This window comes from Leptopilina heterotoma, unplaced genomic scaffold (assembly GCF_015476425.1).
Source record: "Leptopilina heterotoma isolate Lh14 unplaced genomic scaffold, ASM1547642v1 Lhet_53, whole genome shotgun sequence".
Taxonomy (NCBI): domain Eukaryota; kingdom Metazoa; phylum Arthropoda; class Insecta; order Hymenoptera; family Figitidae; genus Leptopilina; species Leptopilina heterotoma.
Genome location: NW_025111115.1, coordinates 1,059,306 through 1,082,482, shown reverse-complemented (window position 1 = coordinate 1,082,482; position 23,177 = coordinate 1,059,306). Strand labels below are relative to the sequence as shown.

Genomic DNA, 23,177 nt, shown 5'->3' with positions numbered 1-23,177 from the left:
CTTGTTTCACGAATTTAGAAAAAATTTATCTATATTTATCGGTGTCTTTAAAATTATTGTAGAATTTATCTTTCCTTGGTGAATATTTTATTTTGGACTCATCTTTTTTTTTATGTACGTATATATAGGCGGTATAAAAAGAGTATATAGAACAGAAGAGAATTTCGGAGCCGTCGTTATTCACAAATGTCAGACTATTTATAGAAGTTGTTCTAATCTTGGCGATCGAACACAAGCCAGAAAAGCGAGCCACAACCCTAAAGCCACTCTTGCGAGTCTATTCGTTGTCTAGCGAAACAGTTTCTCTTTTTAGCATCTAGGGATATTTTGTTTCACTTAACAAACCATCACTTTATTCATTACATTCATTAAGTGATACTTGAGAATTTTTTTTATTTTTAATCTTTTCGTGTGTTTTTTATTCTCTCTAAATCCGAACTAGTGAAAATCGAGCAACTAATTTACATTAGTGAGTTGAAAAAAAAGTTTCACTAAAAAACCGATTACTTTTCTATTATCAAATAAATATTGTTTACTTGAATCAAATAATTTTTATTCAAATCAATTAAATGGTTCAAGTTAATATTTGCTTCAAATACAGGAAATTATTGGTTCAAATAGTTTATTTGATTTAAAAAGAATTACAAATTTTTCTACTTGAGAATTGATTTCTTTAATGTAAAAAATAATTTTTGTTTTAGAAAATACTAATTAAGTAAAAAACATAAACATAGTTTGAAAGTTTGGGGACATTTGATATAAAATATAAAATATCTCAGTGTTTATGTTAGAATCATAATTATAGTGGAAATTACTCTCGGAAATTGTTACCATATTTAGAAACTTCAAATCGAAATTAAAATATTTTGTCCTGATTGTAATTATCTGATTGTAAAATCATTCAAATTAGGATAATCAGATAATTACGATCAACACAAATTTGACTAAACTATGAATTTCAACTATAAATTGAACAAAATTTCTCTTCTTGTAAATTAATAATTAATAATTAATAATTAATAATTAATAATTAATAAATAGCGATAATTACAATATTTCACAATTCCCCTTTTTCCTCATTTTTTCTTTTGATAATACATTCGGTCATAAATATGATAAATTGTTTCTAAAAAACAAATTGATGATGACATTCCATGATTAAGCGCATGGCAAGGGATATTGATATAAAAATATTTTCAAAAGATTATTCGAGAAATGAGATATACATAGTAGTAATGAAAATAATCTCCCTATTTAAGAGATAAAGGGAATTTTTTTACCCCTTTGAATTGAAGACTCTGCGCATCTGAAACACGTGGAAGTCGGGCGAAAATAAGTAACAGTGGCTGCTAGTCATTGCCTGTTATATTTTTAGATTTGAACCATCTAAAATTGTCACAAAGAGAGACAAAGTCTATAAAGATCTGTGTGTGCATGTTATTGCTATGAAAGGGATAGAAAAAGAATGTTAAAAGAAAAGGTGGTTTTCACTCTCTAAGAGAGAGAAAAAGAGAGAAAGAGAGAGTGAAAAGAAAGAAAAATAACTAATAGTGCTGGTTTAGTGTGGTAGTGTTACGAAACGTATTTCCCAAAATATCGCCCTGACACCACTGACATATCACACGAGTAAACAAATAAAAACATAAAATTTCTGTCTACATTTATATACAAAGTGGAGAATTTTTTTTCTTTTTATTATCCTTCTCTTTCTGAAGAGAATTTTGTTAATTGTTATAGACATTTTTTTCTTTTACTTTTATCCTTCTTTTTTTGGTTTTAGTTTTTACTTTCTTTTTGGAATTACAGTAAATTATAATTCAATTAGTTTGATGAACAATAAAATTCATTAGTAAAATTCTATTATTTTGACAAAAAAAAACAACTTTTCGCAGAAATTCAATTATTTTCTAAAATTTTAATAAACTACTTTGCTGGAATTCAATTATTTTGATGAACAATAAAATTCTTTGGCAAAATTCAATTCTTTTGGTAAATAATAAAATTCTTCGTAGAAATTCAATTATTTTTCAAGATTGTAATGCAATTCTTTGCAGAAATTTAATTATTTTCGAAAGATTTAATAAAACTTTTCACTAGAATTCAATTAATTTCATAAATAATAAAATACTACAAAATAGTTCAATTATTTTTGATAATTTCAATAAAATTCTACGCAGGAATTCAATTATTTTCAAAAGATTTAGGAAAATTGTTTGCTAGAATGTAACTATTTTGATAAATGATAGAATCCGTTGGTAAAATTCAATTATTTTTTAAATAAATAATAAACCTCTTCGAAATAATTCAATTATTTTTAAAAATTTTAATAAATTTCTTTACTATAGAATTCAATTATTATATCTAAAAGTTGAATTGCAATTTAATTTTAAATCAAGTTTTCTTAGAAAATTCTACGAAAATTCATTTATTTAAGTATAAAAATAAATAATTTATTGAATAATTGAATGTTTCTCAAAATTGAATTTTCATAAAGAACTTTCACAACAAATTTTTAAATAATTGAATTTTTTTCGACGAATTTTAATAAAATTTCCAAGAATTTTTCGAGTAAGTAATTGAATTTAAATTGTATCAAAAATAATTAAATTCCAAAAAAGAATTTTATTGTTTACGAAAATAATTGAATTATTGTTAAGAAATTTATAAAAAAAATTTGTAAATACATTGAATTCCTATGAAATTTTTTATTATTTATGAAAATAATTAAATTGCTGAAAAGAATTTTGTTATTTACGAAAATAATTGAATTATTGTGAAAAAATTTATAAAGAAAAATTGTTAATAGTTTAATTCCTGTGAAATTTTTATTATTTATGAAAATAATTTTGTTTGCTTAGAGTTTTATGAAAATTTTTTTTAAAAATAATTGAAATTATTTTTGAAAATCATTGAATTGAGGAAATTTTTTGAAAATAATTGAATATTGGAGAAGAATTTTATTATTTTTAAAGATAATTGAAATTTTGAAGAAAATTTTTTTAAATTTTTGAACATAATTGAATTTTTGCGAAAATTTTATTTCTTTTGCAAATAATTGAATTTTTTTTCAGTAATTATCAACAATTTTAGTCAGACAATTCATAAATAAATTTTAATTTAATTTTCAACTAAGTAGTTAATGATGTTTGTAGTCAGACATGTTTTAAATACTTAGTAGTAAACACCAATTTTAGTCAGACGATAATTGTAATTTAGTAATAGTTTAGTTTAATTAAGTTGTATTAAAATGATTTTATTTTAAATATTTTATATCAATACAATTAATGCCGGCATAGTAAAATATTTGTTATTAATTTATTTTATTTATAAAACATTTTTATCGAAAACAGTTTTGTGACAGACAATATTTGAGGTGTAAAAAATTGTTTTTAAAGAAATAAAACTCTTTTAATTATTAAAATAAATCCACCTTTTTTTACATTGTTATAATCAGTAGTCAAGGTCGGTTATAGTCAGACGTTACGAACTGTATCATAATTTTAATGTTGTCAGTAGTTACAATCTCTTTTAGTCAGACGAAATTTTTTTTTAGTTTCCTTATAAGAAGTCATTTAATAAATATTGAAATATAATTGTTCTAGTTTTTCAAAAAATAAAAAAAATGCAAAAAATTTCTAAAAGTAAGCAAAGAACAATAAACTGTAGGTTAGTGTAGAGATTATTATTATTATTTTATACAAGCATGCGAGTCTATTATACTGTTACGAAATCACTAACTGGAAAAATGTTCAAGATTTTAATTTCTTTGTTCATATTTTATGCCACATGAGATCATTAAGAGTCAAACACAAGAGATGAGATTTTGATATAAAAATAATTTCATTATTACTGTTTTTATAATTCTGAAACGTAGTAATTTTTTTCTCTCTCCAATTAAATTTTCAATTAAAAATAATTACAAATTTTGTTTATATTTTTAATTTCGCTTTTCTTTCCATAAAAAACTATTTTATTTTTTTAAAAATTATTTTGTTTTTATTTCAGCAGTTTTGTTTTTATTATATTCTAGAAAAAAAGTAGAGAAAGTGTATTTTTTTCGAGAATTAGATAAAAAATTTTCGCTTAAATTTTTATAGAGGAATTTTCATTAGTTTTGCGAAAATAGAAATTGTACGAAATTTAGCTTCTTGACCTAGCTTAGTTTTAGATTGCGTGACTCTCCATCACATTGAAATATTGAATAATTCACTTGGAGTCATATTCTCGATTGTTGACTGTAAATTAACTGACAAAATCAAGAGAAATAACTTCCGTTTTTCTATACAAAATCAACTTTCGATTTTCCGTCCTTTGAAATTCGCAGTTATATTTTAGAATGACAATTGTAATTCGATTGTAAATTTCACTCTTTTTCCCATGTGGAAAGGAAACTTGTGCATTATTTGTAAAAGTCAAATTTATTTACTTTCAGTAATAGTGTACGGACTGGAAAATGGAGTAAATTCTACGCGTAGTTTATTACTCGGTCACTGACACAGTTAATACCATTTATTTTACAATTTCAGTGGGAGAAGGAAATTGTATATTTTTCAACTTGCTATCAGCATCCGAGCGATATCGAGTGCGTCAAAAACTTTTTTACACGATAACTTCTCACTTGCCTATGATGTACCAAATACAACAGAATTTCTTCACTTTTCTTCACTTTTCTTCACAAAAGAAAATTTTCCTAAAGTTTTGATAGTTTTTAATTTTTTTTAATTAATGTAATTTAATTAATTAAAGAAATTAGTTAACAAGCAGAACTTAATTTAATAAAAATAAAAGTCCGTAAATTTGCTTGAAGTCCGTGAAAGTAAGTTTTTTTTAAAAATGGTCCGTAAAGTCCGTAATTTGAATGAAAAAGGACGAAAAGTTCGTAAATTTTACGATATAATTTGTAGAATTTTAGAGAAATTACAAATGATTGCAGAAATTCAATTATTTTCAAAAGTAACAAAATTCTTCGCAGAAATTCAAATATGTTGAAAAATTTAATTGTGGATGATGGGTAATTTTAGACTTATAGTACAATACAAAATAATGGAATTGAAGTAATTTTTGTTCCGATTGTGGATCGGATATTTATCTTTATGGAAAAAATAGAAAATAAATGAGATCATTATATGCATAAACGTGATGAAATATTAGAAACTAGTTGGTGCATAAAAAGCAATTAAACGCAATTAAGCCAAAGTAGCCGGCCAATTAAGGAGAAATTATACTTATTATCACGGAATAAAGAGGCTGGTATCATTTTATTATCGCTACTGCGGCTTTTTTCATCAAGACCCTCTTCAACTGCGAGCTTTACCGAGAACGATGATGATGATGATGATGATGATGATCGTACAAAGCGCTTCTCGCGACAACAAAAAATGACTTATTATTTATTTTTCAACCGCCCACCAATTCATTCGCACTCGTTAATAATAATAATAATAATAAAAGGAAAAGATGTGAGAATTAATATCAATTTTGATATTTGCATTAAGAGAATCCACAACCAACTGCTGTCACTCTTTTGTTTTATTGCTTCGAAAATGAATGTTTGAAAAAAGAAAATTTGTATTTGTGTGGGTTCTAGTTATTCTTTTGAGGTATTTTATTATAATTCCCAAAGTCATTTGCATCTCTCCTCGTTCTCAATTTTTCATCTCCCAATTTCACATTCACTCGGGCGTACGTGTATTTATAAATTTGCACTCTCTCGAGGAGAGAAAAAAAAATGATCCAATAAATCGTTTCACTTTAGCGCAAACACATATTTCTTTCGGCCAAGGGCTTGTATTTTTGGCTCTGGAATTCATTCTCGAAAAATGTAGGACGCACTCCATGAATGAAATGCAAAAAAAAAAAAAACTTTTATATATATTCTCGGGGGGAATAAAGAAAAAAAAGAAAAAAAAGAAAAAAAAGAAATGATTATAAATTTTGAAACAAAAAGTCTCTCGGTGAAATATTTTGAAATGTATATAATGTCTGCAGAAAGTATTGTGTGGGCGGAGGAAACGGACATGCACGCAATATCGACTGACACGTCGTTAGTTTAAATCCGATCTATCTTTGCGGACAAAATTCGTATATTCAAGCGCCACGATATATGCCGTATTATTATATAATAACTAACATAAGAACTATCAATTACGTATGACTAAGTCGTAATTAAGTACTGCCCACGAGAGAATAAAGCTAGCCTTATCCTAAGCAATATTAAGTCGTCGTGTAACAAACACTAATCGCGTCGGCTACTGTACAATTTTAATGAACAGACACATTAGTGATTAAATGCAAACCAACACTGCAGACCGTCATTTATCTCTCTTGTGATTTCATCAAGAAAAACCTATTTCCTATTTTATTTCCTATTTTTATCTCTTTAGCCTTCTTCTCTATTATTACTATGTACTAATTATTATTATTTTTTTATTATAATATTATTACTATAGCAAATGCCTTGCGCGAAACGTAGTATTCAATTCTTTATATTATGCGAATTCCAAAATTTTTAATTTTTAAATCTCAACTTCAATTTTTCAATAATTTGAGTCTTCTAGATTCAAAATTTTAAAAAATTTCTTTATTCAATGTAGGAATTCAATTACGTTTAATCAAATTTTAATGAAATGCATCGCAGAAATTCAACCATTTTCACAATTTCTAATAAAATGCTTTGCTGGAATTCAATTATTTTGATGAATAATAAAATTCTTCGGTAAAATTAAATTCTTTTGGTAAATAATAAAAATTGTTCGTAGAAATTCAATTTTAAAAAATAAGAATGCAATTCCTTGCAGGAATTAAATTCTTTTCAAATGACTTAATAGAATTTTTGGCTAGAATTCAATTATTTTCATATAAATAATAAAATACTTGAAAACAGTTCAATTATTTTTCATAATTTTAATAAAATTCTACGCAGGAATTCAATTATTTTCAAACGGTTTAATAAAATTCTTTGCTAGAATTCAATTATTTTCATAAATAACAAAATACTCCAAAACAGTTCAATTATTTTCAAAAATAATAAAATTAATTGATACATATTAAAATTCTTTGGTAAAATTCAATTATTTTGATAAATAACAAAATCGTTCGAAATAATTCAATTATTTTTAAAAATTTTAATAATATTCTTTACCATAGAATTCAATTATTTTGATGAATAATAAAATTCTTCGGAAAAATTCAATTCTTTTGGTAAATAATAAAATTTGTTCGTAGAAATTCAATTTTAAAAAATTGGAATGCAATTCTTTGCAGGAATTTAAAAATTTTCAAAGGATTTAATAGAATTTTTGGCTAGAATTCAATTATTTTCATATAAATAATAAAATACTTGAAAACAATTCAATTATTTTTTTATAATTTTAATAAAATTTTACACAGGAATTCAATTATTTTCAAACGGTTTAATAAAATTCTTCACTAGAATTTAATTATTTTTATAAATAATAGAAACCTTTGATAAAATTCAATTATTTTCATAAATAATAAAATTTCGTCGTAGAAATTCAATTGTTTTAAAAAATTTTAATTTTCTTCACAATAGAATTCAATTATTTTGATAAACAATAAAATTTTTGGATATAATTCAATTATTTTCTGAAATTTTAATACAATTTTTGGCTGGAATTCAATTATTATTTTCATAAATAATAAAACTACACTCAAAAATTCAATTACTTTCTAAAATTTTTTTGAAAATTCTTTGCAACAATTCAATTATTTTCACAAATAATAAAATTTTTTTGTAGAAATTCAATTTTAAAAAATTGGAATGCAATTCCTTGCAGAAATTTAATTATTTTCAAACGATTTTATAAAAATCTTCGCGAGAATTCAATTATTTTCATAAATAATAAAATTCTTCACAGGTATTCAATTACTCTCAAAAAATTTTTAATAAAATTCTTTGCTGGAATGTCATTATTTTGATTAATAATAGAATCATTTAGTAAAATTCAATTATTTTTATAAATAAATAAACTTCTTCTAAGTACTTCAATTATTTAAAAATTTTAATAAATTTCTTTTCTATAGAATTCAATTATTTTAATGAATAATAAAATTCTTTGGTAAAATTCAATTATTTTGATAAACAGTAAAACTCTTCGTAGATATTAAATTATTTTCTAACATTTTAATAAAATGCTTTGCTGGAATTCAATTATTTTGATGAAAAATAAAATTCTTTAGCAAAATTCAATTCTTTTGGTAAATAATAAAATTCTTCGCAGAAATTCAATTATTTATTCTAAAATTTTATTAAACTTCTCTGCAGGAATTCAATTATTTTCACAAATAATAAAATCAATAAAATTGTTGGATTAAAAATTGAAAAAGTAAAATCAAGAAAAATTCAATTATTTTGATAACCAGAAAAACTCTTCGTAGAATTTCAATTATTTTTCAAATTTTTAAGCAAATTCCTTGCTAGAATTCAATTATTATTTTCATAAATAATAAAATTACTCAGAAATTCAATTACTTTTTTAAATTTTAGTAAAATTCTTTATACTAGAATTGAATTATTTTGGTAAATAATAAAATCAACAAAATTTCAATTATTTCCTAAAATTTCCATCTTTTTCATCTTTGTTTGTTTTCCTTTTTGCTATTTTCGTTTTTTTTCACTTGGAAATAAATGAGAGTGATTGACTGGTTAATTTGAAAGGCTTTTTTTTATGACACTTGACGTGTGGAAAGTGAAGAAGGTCGAACACCGGGTCGCGTGGACATTCTCGCTACAATTAGCGATTTATATAGACGAAGTTTTAAGTGCGAACATCCGGAGAGTAGACTTTTGTTGTGGGAGGACGACAACTGGTTTCAGCAATTACCTTAATTAATCTCATCTCTCATTGTCTTGGCTCGTAGACATTCTTTTTTTTGTAAATTATACGTTATTATTATATAAATAGAATGCTTTTTGCTCTTTTATATGAAGTTTAGAGACGCCTCTCGTTTCTAGTGTTATTTTTTTTTACAAAAACAAAGACCATTTTTCTCTCCTTCATTCTTTGTAAGTCTAAATGATTTTCTGTTTTTTTTTGCCTTTCTTCTATTTTTATTTTTTTATTTCTTTTCTTCTTTGATTGATTTTTTGATTTAATGAAAAAAATTGACAAAAAAATCAATACGGAATTTCAAGATTGAAGGGGAAATTTTTCGACAAATTGCAATAAAGTTTTGTGCTTATAAGCAGTAAGTTTTCTCGCCATATCTAATGATGAGAAATGTGCGAGTTAAATAAATAAATAAATAAATAAAAAATATGAATAATAAAAAAATACAAAACTTTCCTACTCTTAAGTTATAATTTCGAAATGTTTACTCATATATGTAGATTGAAATAAAAAATTTGCACGCATTTTAGAAAAAGAAAGTTAAATTTTCCCCGTTTTTTTTATGACGCTAACATTTCTTTTTCCTATTTGTGCTCGTCGCGTCATTTATTTTCCCATTCAACATAATTGTGACTTTATTTCCGCAAGGATTGTCACATTAAGCACATTTATAAAAATAAAAACAAAACGTCATATATAATAATAATCACGTCATGCCCGTGAGTCACTCGCGATTTTTTTTCATTCTTCAGATTATAAAAAGAAATTACCCTTAGAGATCAAATTTTACATACTTTCAAAATTAAGTACATAATTCTTTTTGTAACCATTTTTCTTTCACAATATCAAATGTTAATAATAATAAGAATAATAATAATATTGATAAGAATCCGGAAGTGCAACTCTTTTTGCTTATGAATGAGAATGACACTATCAGAATAAGAATAATTCTCACACATTATATGTTCGTTATTCGATCGCATTGAGAGGCAAAAACGAGAGTAGCTGTATCATCTTACGAGTATTTTATAGGAATATTATCTGTCTACTGAGTAAATGGTAGTCACTGTGAGAGATGTAGGCTGTGATTTGTAGCTCCATTGGCTCTATAAAGAGGCACACACTGAAAATTCCCATTTGCTCCTGAAACTCTTTAACTGTTTACAACTTTCGATTCTAAGAACAGAAACAGTAGCTCTCTTTTTCAAACAAAAGCGAGTGTGTGAAATATATATATATAATAATAAATTTACCTCGCAGACAATGCGTCGTTTTTCTTATTTATTTATATTTTCAAATTGCCTGCCTGCCTGCTTCTTTTCTCGTTTCGACAAGGGCGGGAAAAAATTTTAAAACTCCATTATACATTTATGCAAAAATAGATAATTATTTATGAGAAAATAAATGCACATTGTTTCACGTAATTTTGAATTTATTTCACTGTTGTTTTTAAAAATGATTTTCTGAATAAATAAATAATATAATTTACTAATGATAATAAATAATAAAAATAGCTAATACCTATAAAGTCTTAATTTTTTTATTAAAATTTAAAATTTACATCTTTTTATATTTTGTTAGAAGAAAAAAAGTTTTTTGTTCAGTGTTGATAGTTTAATTAGTTTAATTAGTAACATTGTTGTTTTTACAATAATTTTAGTTGCACTGAATAGCAGTGATAATATACAAGTTTTTCTGTGTGTATTGAGTGTTGATAATAAAGAAGCAACTACATACAGATTTACGCAATCTGTATTTTGCTGACAAGCATAATTTTGTATGTAAATTGTTCTACAATAATAGTCGCGTTATACAAGAGGTCAAAGGCTTTTAAATTATGCGTACGTCACTTGTAAATATCAACATTATCAACCGACGATTAATAATCAGATGGCGATTGTGTGAATATTAATTAAAAATTAAAAAAAGTAAACAAATAAATAAAAGTTGCTAAATAAAGAAAAATAATAAAATAAGTAAATAATTTCAAAATTTTTAAAGTAAATAAATAAATAAAAGTTGATAAATAAAAAATAAAAAAAAAAAGATAAAGAAAAATAATAAAATAGTTTTTTATTAAATTAAATATTCAATTGAAATATAAAAATTATTTTATCTGCGGCGGAGTCGCAATTTCGTTACATATTCAGAGGAAAAAGAAAAATTATTTCTATAATAATAAAAATAGACAAGTCGTTTGTGTGGTAAACATTTGCAATTAGCGGTTTTGTTTCCAGAGTGTTATAGAGATAATGAAAGATTATATTATAGAAAATTTTAATTCTCGAAAGATTGAATATAATTTTCATTATAAACACTAGAATCGCGATATGATAATGACTAATTAAAAAAAAAGAGAAGAAAAGAAAAATTATAATATTAAATGAATAAGAAAAAAAACATAATGAGTGATTTGTGAGAAGTAAATTAACTATCCTGCATCAGAAATAACGTGATTTATGTGTATATATTTATATAATATATGTTTCTTCCCCCCCCCTCTCTCTCGTTCTCATACATACACAAACACACGTCAGAATTTATGAAAAAGAATCTATATTATATTAAAATGTAAAAAATGCAAATCTTCAGTTCCGCTACAAAATGCTAGGAAATACATATTTTATTATATACACACGGTGAAGAAAATGTGATTCGCATGACCTCGCGTGTAACAATGCCAACACCGTATCACTATATCCCACAAAAGCATTGTTCGCCATATAAAGAAAGCAAGCAAACAAGAAAAAGAAGAAGCTAAAAAAAAGGAACGATACATAAATTTAGCGCAAAAATTTTAAATTGAAACTTTTTCATTTTATTTACAATAAAAATGGAGAAAAAACCGTTTTATGTAACAGTGTTATAATAAATATATAATTAATACATTTCAATATTTAAATATATATATATATATTTTTTTTACATATTTTTTATACATTTTCTTATATTTTATAAATATTTTATGCATATTTTAATATTCATTTCAATATAACAATAATATCAGTCAATATATTTTAATATTAATATTTTGATATTGAAGTCCAACATTTATCTTGAATTAATTTTTCTGTTTTATTTCATTTTAAATTTCGCGAAAAAAAATATTTTTTCTACAAAGTAGATGAACTTGAAAAGATTTTGATTTAAAATTTTGTAAAATTTCAATTTTGAATGAATTTAATTAGAAATATAAAAGAACTTAGATTTAAAAAAAAATTGTAAAAACTAAAATTCTTCTGAATTTAGGAAAATTTTTTAATATTATATTTAATTGATTATTAAAAATAATGGATTTATAGAAGAATTTTAGTTAAAAATTCTTGTAAATTAAAATAATAATTGAATTGTAAATGATTTTATCGCTCGGTCATTTTTAATTATTATAAAACATGAAGAAATGTTTTATAGAAACAAGAAATTCAATTATTTTAAAAACTTTTGGTACAATTTATTTATTACAATTTAAGTATTATTTTCAATACATTTTTAATTAAATTTCTTCAAAAAATTGAATTATTTTAATGAACAATGAAATTCTTTGTTACAATAAAATTTTTTCAAAATAATTTTCATAAAATCCTTCTAAGAAATGTAATAAATTTCAAAAATTTGTCAAAATTCAATTATTTTCAATGTCTACTATTTAAATAAAATTTCACAAAAGAATTCAATTATTTAAAAAGAGATTTTAATAAAATTCGTCTCCGGAATTCAATTATTTTTAAAAGTATTCTAATTCTTCTTCGCAGAAATCTAATTACATATGTTAAAAAATTAACAAAAATTCTCGTCAAAATTTCATTTATTTTTATAAAAAATAAAATTCCTCTTCTAATTGAATTATTTTCAAAAATTATAATATAATTCTTGACAGAATTTTAATTATTTTTTATATAATTTTCATCAAATTTCTCGAAAAATGAAATGATTCTTAAAAATTTTATTAAAATTTGTCATGAGAATTCAGTTATTTAAAAATTTGTTGATAAAATTCTTTGTGAAAATTAAATTTTAAGAAACTTTCAATTGTTTAAAAAAATATTTATTTTTATAGTTAAAGAATTGAATTCTCGTAGAATTTTCTAATAAATACTGATTTAAAAATCAATTTCAGTTAAAAGTTTAGATTATAATTGAATATTAAAAGCATTATAGCTTGGTTTTTTTTAGAAATAATTGAATTTTTAAAAGGTTTCAAATTAAAATCTCTGAAAATTTGAACTTTTCATTCTTTTAATTAAGAATTCTGTAGAATTAATTTTTTTCAAAAAATTAAATGGAATTTTTTAAAAATTATTTAAAGTTTTTAATTTCTAATATATTTAATTGAGGAATGTCAGAATAATTGAAATTTCATAAAATTAAGTTGTAAACAAAAGAATTTGAAAATTCTCAAAGAAATTTTTCGAAAATTATTAAAAAAAAATTGACCTAAAAAAGAATTTTAGTCAAAAATTTTATAGAAATGAATAATCGTAATGATGAAAATAATTTTTGAAGAAGTTACAGACACAAAGTAGCAAGTTTTAATTATTATATAACATGAAGAAAATCATTCCGAGTCGAAGATTTGGAGTGATCGGTATCTTCATGTTTTATTTTTATTGCGATTATATTTTTGTCAGTAATAATTGGTCCGTAATTTTTAATTTTTGGTCCGTAAACTCCATATTTTTAAATACTGTCACTGGTTTGAGCCCTGTAAAATTAATTTTTTACAGAGTGTAGAATTAAAAGTATTTAATAAAAATTGGGTGTATTTAATTAAAAGTGGCAATTATGGAAAGTTTATAAACATGAAAATAAAGAAAAAAAGAAAAAACAAAGAGAAAGAGAGATTTACGGTGAGTGGAAAAAGGGGACATGAACACAGTGCGAGTGTTATTAACGCGGCGAAGGGTTATGAAGATTTTCTTGGAAGCCTTGAAATGATTGATATTACGACATTCCGAACGAGTCGCTGGTTCTGCACGATTACAGCGGCCGCTATATAGTAGCCGCTAAAGATGTAAAGTAACAAGTATCATAATTGTCGATATTGCGCGGTGACGTTTAATAATTATCGCTCGACTAAACGCCAATGAACTTTAATAATATCGATGCTGATCGAATTTTCACCAGCACTATAATGAATAGACGAACATTTTTTTTCTCTCTTAATTCCACTGCAACAAAATTTATTTCTATATTTTATTTTATATTGTCTATTATCGTATAAATATTTACTTGAGTCAAATAATATTTAAGTTTTGCTCTAGGCAAAGAATTTAATACAAAAGGAATTTTTTCGTTTTTCTAGCAGTTTGGTCTGAAGGTTAAGACACTTGTTTACTAATCTATCAATATGCGTTCGAATCCTAGCAGAGGTAAAATTTTTTTTCCAATTTTCCGAAGTAATTAAACAATTTAGTGAAAAATTGTCTGAGAATAAGTTTGAAAAAGCATAAAAACGTCCTTCATTTGACGTTCGAAACTTTAGGAACGAAAATAAAAATAAAATTGTCAATACCGAGAAGAAAATAACTATATTTTACATTAGGAGAAAAAGAATTGTCTAATGATCATGAGAGAATCAAAAAGAACTAAGAAGTGAATTTTCAGATGAAAATAATGCGCAATTAAGATTCCATTTACCAAAGTCGTGTCCTAATTAATGTGAAAGAAACAAGACTTGTAACAGTTTAGCTCTCTCTCTCTAATGTTACATCTTGTTTGTGGGAGAGTGTACCCCTTCATTAACCAAGTTACTGCCTTTACACGTTTGCCATTATATTATCGCGCTTCTATCTCCATATAATCTAGTCGCGAACGTAAAGCGTCGAGAAACACGCGTTCATTTTCAATTGGATACTGAAATTATTTTTAATTGCCCTTGCAGGTGCTCTCTCGCGCAAGGGATCGAGAGATATTTCTGTTGGGAGACATTCCTCGCTATCGTCGTCTATACTATATATTTATATACAATGAAAGAAAGGAATTTTCACAGATGTGTATAAATTTCATTTTTTTCCCCTCCTTCTTTTGCAAACCTGTAATTTTCAAATGTTTTCATTGCACATTCTATATATTTTATTCCCAAGTTCAATTCCACTTTTTCTTCTCTATAATTGACAATAAGACTAGCATAATAAGCCAATTTTCAGTGCACAATTACTTTTCAGATTGATTTATTTATTATTTCCTAATAAGAAGTCCTAAATGATGTATTTATTGTTATTAGCTTCATTTGTTTATTTATTATTATTATTCTTTTTTCAACATTTCATTTATTTTATTTTTTTCCTTTTGTTTATTTACATTTTCTTTTTTAACGGAATTTTTACAGGTTTTTGAAAACGCCCAATTAAAATTATTAAAGAAACTCCATTATTTTCAAAAAATTCAATTATTTTAAATAAAATTTTTCGCCACAAATTCAATTATTTTGAATAAATTTTCAATAAATTTTTTTATCACTCGGTCATCTTTAATTATTATAAAACATGAAGAAGAAGAAGAAGACTCGGAGTGATCGCTACTTCATGTTTTATAATAATTATAATACAAATAATAATTAATACAAATAAAATGCAAATGAATAATTTATTGAATAATTGAATGTTTCTTAAAACTTAATTCCGATAAAGAATCGTTATCAACAAATTTTTAAATAATTGAATTCTATTAATGAATTTTAATAAAATTTTTAAGAATAATTACATTTTTCGAGAAATTCGATTAAAATTGTATTAAAAATAATTGAAATTCCACAATAAGTTTTATTACTTATAAAAATAATTGAATTCCTGAGTAGAATTTTATTACTTTTGAAAAATATTTAATTTTTGCAAAGAATCCATTATTTTCAGATTTAATTATTTTAAAAAATTTACGCTCTAATGCTTTTAAAATTCAATTATAATCTAGAATTTTAAGTATAATCCATTTTTAAATCAATGTTTATGAGAAAATTCTGGTAGAATTCAATTATTTAAATACAAAAATAACAATTTATTAATTAATTGCATGTTTAATAACATTGAATTCTCATAAAGAATTTTATCTATAAATTTTTATAAAACTGAATTCTTTTGACGAATTTTAATAAAATTTTTAAGAATTTTTTTGAGGAATTCGATTAAAATTGTGTTAAAAATAATTGAAATTCTGCAATGACTTTTATTATTAATGAAAATAATTGAATTCCTAAAAAGAGTTTTATTATTTACGAAAATAATTGAATCCCCGTAAAAAGTTTGTAAAATATAATTGAATGATTGCGAAGAAATTTATAAAAAAGATTGTAAATAATGAAATTCCTGTAAAATTTTTATTATTTTTTGAAAATAATTAAAAGTTTGTGTAGAATTTTATTAAATTTTTTTTAAATAATTGAATTCTTTTGGAAAATTTTATGAAAATGGTAGATATTGAAAAATCATTGAATAAAGGAAAATTTTTGAACATAATTGAATTTCTGCGAAGAATTTTTTGTTTACATTATAACAATTATTTTTGACTGAATTTTAGCCGCGAAAGTATGATTTTAAATCAGAAAATAAATTTAAACTAATTTTAAGGTTAAAAATAAGATTTTAATTATTATTATAAAATTAAATTAGGATTATTATTGATTATTATTTATCCAGTGGTAAGTAACAATAATAATTAATTTTAAATTATTTAAATAATTTTATTCCTATAGCGTTAGAATCTATCTTAGAAGCTCAATTAGTGCTCAATAGATTAACACAAGAAAATTTTTTAAGTTAAATCCCTTAAAAAAAAAAGAAAAATGTTGAATTTTAAAAATTTCGGTTTTTCGTATATTTGATAAGGGTAGTTTTTTTTACCAAAGGGTGGAACCAAAAAAATGGGTAAAGTGGTTTTGAAGAGCCCAAAAATAATTAAGCTAAATCCCTTAAAAGTAAAGTAAAAATGTTAAATTCTAAAAATTTTCGTTTTTTCGTACATTTGATAAGGGTAATTTTTTAATAATTAATATGGTACAATAAAAATTTATTTTATGAATGTGGTTCAGCCAGCTTCACAGCCAGAACGTTACTAAAATTTCTTTTAGGTATTTTTTTTAAAGTAAAACATTCGTTTCAACTTTTTTTTAAACTAGATTAATAAAAGTTAAAAATTGTGACGATGGGAGAAAAAATGGTCTATTTGGACACTTGGAAATTTAGGGATAAAAAAGAAACGAGAGAGAGGGCGAGAAAAATGTTTATCAATGTCTCTGTTTCTCAACGTAGCCTTGGACTTGACTCAAAGGAATGCTGCGTACAGTGACCTCTCGCACACTCAATCCTTTACCACCTGAGGCGTCGTTCATTACACGTTTTTCTGGCCCATCAACTCAAAATTTCCAAGCATCGTGTGAACGATTTTTGTTGTGCTAACAAAATTTTGGGAATTGAAAACAACATTTTTTGGTCTTAATCTTAATACTCTCAAAAGTCATTCATTTGTCAGATTTTTCAATTCTTTTTTCTCATTTTACTCATTTCGTTTATTATTTTCATTATTCATTTGTCATGTCATCATTTTATTCTGACCTAGGATTTTCTTTCGCCAATTTTTTATTAGGAAAATTTTTATTTAACTTTGTTATTATTATGAACAATTTTTAATTAAACACGCTTTTATTATACACAATTTTCAGTCAAAAAAGTTTTCATTTGGTGAAATTTAGATGCAAAAGAATTTTTATTTAAAGGATTTTTCATTTGGTCAAATTTAGACTCAAAAGAATTTTTATTTAAGAAAGTTTTTATTTGAACGAATTTTTATTCAAAACAATTTTTATTTAACAGAAATTTTATTTATAAACATTTTTATAAAATTTTATAAACTAAAATTGACATCTTTAATTTTATATCAAAATTCAACTTCGTGAACCAATAAATGTTGAAATTGATTATAAATTAATTTAAATAAGTTATTTCAAATAAAAAAAGGTTAAATAGAAATCCTCCCAAAAATCTCGTCGAATAAAAATTTCGATTACTGAATAATTCCGTGGAATGAAAATTCGACTAAAAGAAAATTAACAATTAAATTTAACTAAAAGAGAATTCTGTTCGAAAATTTTGACAAAAAGACAAAAAACATATTTTTGTTACAAGAATAGAAGAATATTATTTTTTTCTTTTTTCTTCTTTTTAATTATCTCAAGTCATTGATTTATCAGTTTCCTTTTATCTCAACATGCGCAATGTAATCTCCACATTGCAATTCCGGTATTATTTACAATCCAGTAATATATCGCATATTTCCTTTTTAGAAAAAAAAAAAAAAGAATTCGCATTGTCATTCTGGTTCATGAATAAATTTTTTTTCCACAATAATTAGTGTTACTCAATAAGGTGTAAAAAAATTACACAATCCTTATCTAATAAATTGTGAAATTAACTTTACCGCATTATATACATTCAGTTTATACATATTTGTTATAAATAAAAGATTAATATACATTTTCCTAGTGTGTTAATACTATTTTAAATAAATAAAAAAAATTGTGAAATCAACGTTTATATTAAATAAACAATGATGTAATATTGATAATAAAAATGTAAAGCACGTGGATGAAGAAAATAAAAAGAAAAAAGGAATTTTAATTTTTTCACTTTTTTGCAGAAAAAATATAATTATCTCTCTTATGGAAAATTTTATTTTTAGTATATTTATTACATCGTCTGGGATTTATAAATTCTGTCCATTATATGACAAACGTGAAACTTGTCATGTATTCACGCCATTATACTTTTGTTGCCGTTTATTTATAGCACGATGACTTTATCGAGCCAATGAGCCAATAAATATCGACAATCGTCATATACTTTCTCTATTTTTTTCTTTTTAAATATTCTCTCTCTCTCTCTATCTTCGTCACTTTTTCAAATTAAATTTTGATTATTGTTAAAATAGTTCATCTGTCTCGTTTGAGTAATAATTATTATACTGGTCTTGAAAAATAAAAAAAAATCCTCGCCTAATAATCTCGAGTCAAGGACACTGTGCCTTTTAGACTCTTTTAGGCAGAAAAAAATTTATTTAAAAAAAAAACTCTATGAAAATATTAGTATTACAAAATATTAATATTAATAGAAATAATAAAATGATCTTTGTAATAAACACAGGGTTTGAGAGATTCAATTAATAAATAATGAAATATAATATAAGAAAACAGTACAAGGTCTGTGGATTAGATAAATAAAAATTGTGATTGTAAAATATTTATCTTCATCAGTGGAGTATATAAAGTGTGCGTCTGGATAAAAAGAACGTGTTAAATATAATAATTGTGATTGTCAGTTTTTAAATAGAATATATCGGCTACTAACATTTCAGCATGTGTGTATAAATACATTGAAAAAAAAAAGAAAAAAAAAATAGAGAGGATGCGTTTCAGGTCTAGAATCTTACTTGCCGAGGAATCGTTGAGAATGATAATCATGCTGCACCTAGTTTCGCTCCGAGGCATATAAACATTGGAATCTTTCAGGGAAAGGGAACACCTTTGTCTCTGGGAAAAAATTTACAATGTTGTAATTTTGCAAATGACTTTAAAGTCTCATATACAAGAAAATATTTCTATAATCGCACAATAAATATTCATTTTTTTCAAAAGGGCATATTTTATACTACAAAACAATAATTATAATTATAATAGAAATAGACATAATAATGCTAATAATAATAATTTATTTATTTCAGTTTCGACGGACAAAAAAGTCCTTAACAATAAAACTCTAGAAAACAAAATAATCGTAATATACTACTTGCCTAACATAATTTTTCTAAGGATATGAAATTGAGACAAAAAACTTATCAAAATTGTTGCGATGCAACAATGTAACAAATTCTTCTTTAAAATTCAATTATTTTTTAAAATTTTAATACAATTGTTGGCAAAATTTCAATTATTTTCAAAAATTCAATGATTTCAATATCTATTTTAATAAAATTTTTCAAAAGAATTCAATTATTTAAAAAAAATTTTAATAAAATTCTACGCAAACAATTAATTATTTTTGTAAAATAATGAAAATTTCATAGGAATTCAATTATTTACATATATTTTATTTTTATTAAAATTGTATTGTAAATAATTTATTTTTTTTAAGGAATTTTATTAAAATTGTATTGAAAATCATTGAATTCTTTTGAAAAATTTTATTAAAATTGTTTTGAAAAAAGCTAATATTCTCCAAAATTCAATTATTTTTAAAAATTTAAATTCAATTCTTGGCAAAATTTCAATTATTTTCAAAAATTTTTCTCAATTTAATGATTTTCAATATCTACTATTTGAATAAAATTTTCCAAAGAAATTCAATTATTTTAATAAAATTCTACGCGAACATTTAATCATTTTTGTAAAATAATATTTAATAGAATTAATTTAATACAATTTTAATTGAATTCCTCGAAAAATGTAATTATTCTTGAAAATTTTTATTAAAATTCATCCAAGGAATTCAATTATTTAAAAATTTATTAATAGAATTCTTCATGAGAATTCAGTTTTAAAAAACATTTAATTATTTAATAAATTATTTAGTTTTGTATTTAAATAATTGAATTCTCGTAGAATTTTCTATTAAAAATTGATTTAAACATTAATATCAGTTAAAGTTTTAAATAATAATTGAATTTTGGAGAAGTTACTAATAATTGCAATTTTTAGAAATAATTGAATTTTGTAAAGGTTTCAAATTAAATTCTTTGAAAATTTGAATTTTTCAAAGTTTTTAATTAACAATTCAGTGGAATTCATTTTTTTTAATAAGTTTAATTGCGGATTAGTTTTTCAATTATTAGAAGTTTTTATTTTCTCATATAAAATTGAAGAATTTCCGAATAATTGAAATTTTGTAAAATTGAATTATAAACAAATGAATTTGAAAATTCTGAAAGATTTTTTTTTAAATAATGAATTTATAGAAGAATTTTAATTAAAAACACTAAAAAAAATTAAATTTTGGAGACGTTAGAAATTATTGCAGAAATTTAATTATTTTCAAAAAGCAAAAGTAATAAAATTTTTTGCAGAATTTCAATTATGTTCAAAAATTTTTAAAATTCTTCTTAGAGATTCAATTATTTTCAATACAATCTAAATAAAATTCAATAATTAAATTTTTAATTATAATTATTAACAGACCCGATTATTTTAAAAAATTGAAGAACATTGTTTGTTTAATTTAATTACTTTCAAAGTTTTCAATTAAAATTATTAAAAAAAACTACATTATTTTCAAAAAACTCAAAGAAATTCTTCAAAAGAATTTAATTATTTAGAAAAACTCTAATAACATTTTTTAAATGAATTTAAGTATCAATTCTTCAAAAGAATTACATTATTTTCAATATTTTAGTAAAATTCTTTGAATCAATTAAATTATTTTAAAAAATTGTAATAAAATTCTGAGAAGAATTTAATCATTTTTTAAAAATTTTAATGAAATTCAATAATTAAATGTTTAATTTCAATTATTAAAAAATACGATTATTTTAAAAACTTTAAAGAAATTCTTCGTAAAATTCAAGTACTTTGAAAATTTCCAATTAAAATTATTAAAGAAACTCCATTATTTTCAAGAAATTCAATTATTTAAAATAAAATTTTTCGCAAGGAATTCAATTATTTTTAAAAATTTTAATAAAATTCTTAGCCTCAAATTCAATTATTTTGAATGCATTTTTAATAAATAATTTTATCACTGGGTCTTTTATAATGAAAAATTTAATTTCTAATTTTAAGTAAAATGTTCTCTTATTTGACTCGGACTAATTATATTTTTGTCAATAAGTAAATAAATTTTCGTGTGGCGATTATAAATTAACAGAAAAGGAAATATTCGAAATAAAAAAAATTGAAATGTATTATTAAAAATGAATGAGAAATTAAAAATTACTAAAATTTCCTGTCAGAGAGAAAATCTTATCGAAATTTGCGGTTTTAAATAAGTAATGTACATATATGATTCTTGAAATATTTAACGATAATTATCGATTTTTGAATATTTTGATTCAAATGTATAAATAAATATATATCTTTTGTTTTCTGTTGGAAAAAATATTCAGATTTTCTTGTTATTGACATTATATACATACTTTACTGTATATATTCTCGATTCTAAAAATAAATTTCAATTAATATCGATTTTAAGTGAATTTTTAAATTTTGTTTGTTGCTTTATTATTTTTTTTGAACGTGCTTCGATTATACGTCACAATTTTGATAAGATGAGTTTTAAGCCATTCAAATCTCTGGTATGTAGAGTGATTTTCTTTTACGATACTGAGAGAGCTAAAAGGATTATTAAATTATTACTTGCACTTTTTTTCATTGTTACGTCTGTGTTTGTAATTTATTTTCGAAAAATTTTCCAATATATTTTACTTCGAATTGTTTCTATTTAATATCGAATGTGAAAGAAGTTAACAATTTAATTTCTATTTAAATTAGGTATATTAATTTTAATTAATTAATAAGTAACCACCCAGAGAAAAAAATTATTTAATTAATTTTAAACCAAATGTAATTTATTTTAAACAAAATTTTTTTTGCGAGTGTAAAGGAAATTGAATCATAATTCGAAATTGGATTAAAAATTAAATTTGAAAAAGAACATTACTTGTATTAATTATTGTACTTATTATATTATAATAAAAATAATTTAGAGCAAATTTGAAAACCCTACTCGTTTGTTTCAGAAGACGTGGGCTACAGAAGTGTCGAAATAACATCCGCCTTTACGCACCTGCCCCAAAAAGGTGAGTTAATTGACGCATATTATTTATATTTATACGCATAATTTAATATCAATGATTATGACTGTAAAATTATTGGATTAAACACGTGTGAGGCATTAAAGTGTGTTAATAACATTCAATAAAACGTTTCCTTTTATACGCCTTACTTTGTAAGGCGAAAAAGATTATTTACGAAAAACAACTAAAAAGCAACAAAGAAAGTAGTTTATATATTTTTTACTCAAAAATATGTCGCTGTATTTATTATTTATTTACGATACTTCCTTTTACAGGAAGTTATTAATTATTAATAAATATACAATATTCAGAATCTTTCTTCTAAAAAGAAAATGTTATCCCAGTAAGATTATTTCTTGTTACAGTTTTGATGCAAATTTTGTTATTTGTTGCATCGTTAAAATTGACGATCGGAAGAGAAAATTTATTTGCTCCCATGCAAGATCAAAGGTTGCTCCAGTAACTATTGGGAATTGCAAATAAGGGGTTAAAACAAATGATGAACATCAAAGGCATCTAATTACTTTGATTTTCTTTTATACAAAGCATAACAAAATA

At 23.2% G+C, this 23,177-nt stretch overlaps 1 protein-coding gene across 11 annotated transcripts in view; it reads left to right on the top strand.

Annotated features, from left to right (window-relative positions):
• LOC122508215 (histone deacetylase 4) overlaps positions 1 to 23,177 on the top strand; it is a 153,617-nt gene that overhangs the window by 95,852 nt on the left and 34,588 nt on the right. For 9 of the 11 annotated variants that reach the window (XM_043621423.1, XM_043621424.1, XM_043621433.1 and 6 more), the window contains one exon: positions 22,563 to 22,622. In XM_043621423.1, coding sequence (XP_043477358.1) covers positions 22,563 to 22,622 — 60 coding nt within the window. The remainder of the gene's footprint in view (positions 1 to 22,562; positions 22,623 to 23,177) is intronic. The other 2 variants (XM_043621431.1, XM_043621425.1) reach the window with 1 other exon arrangement.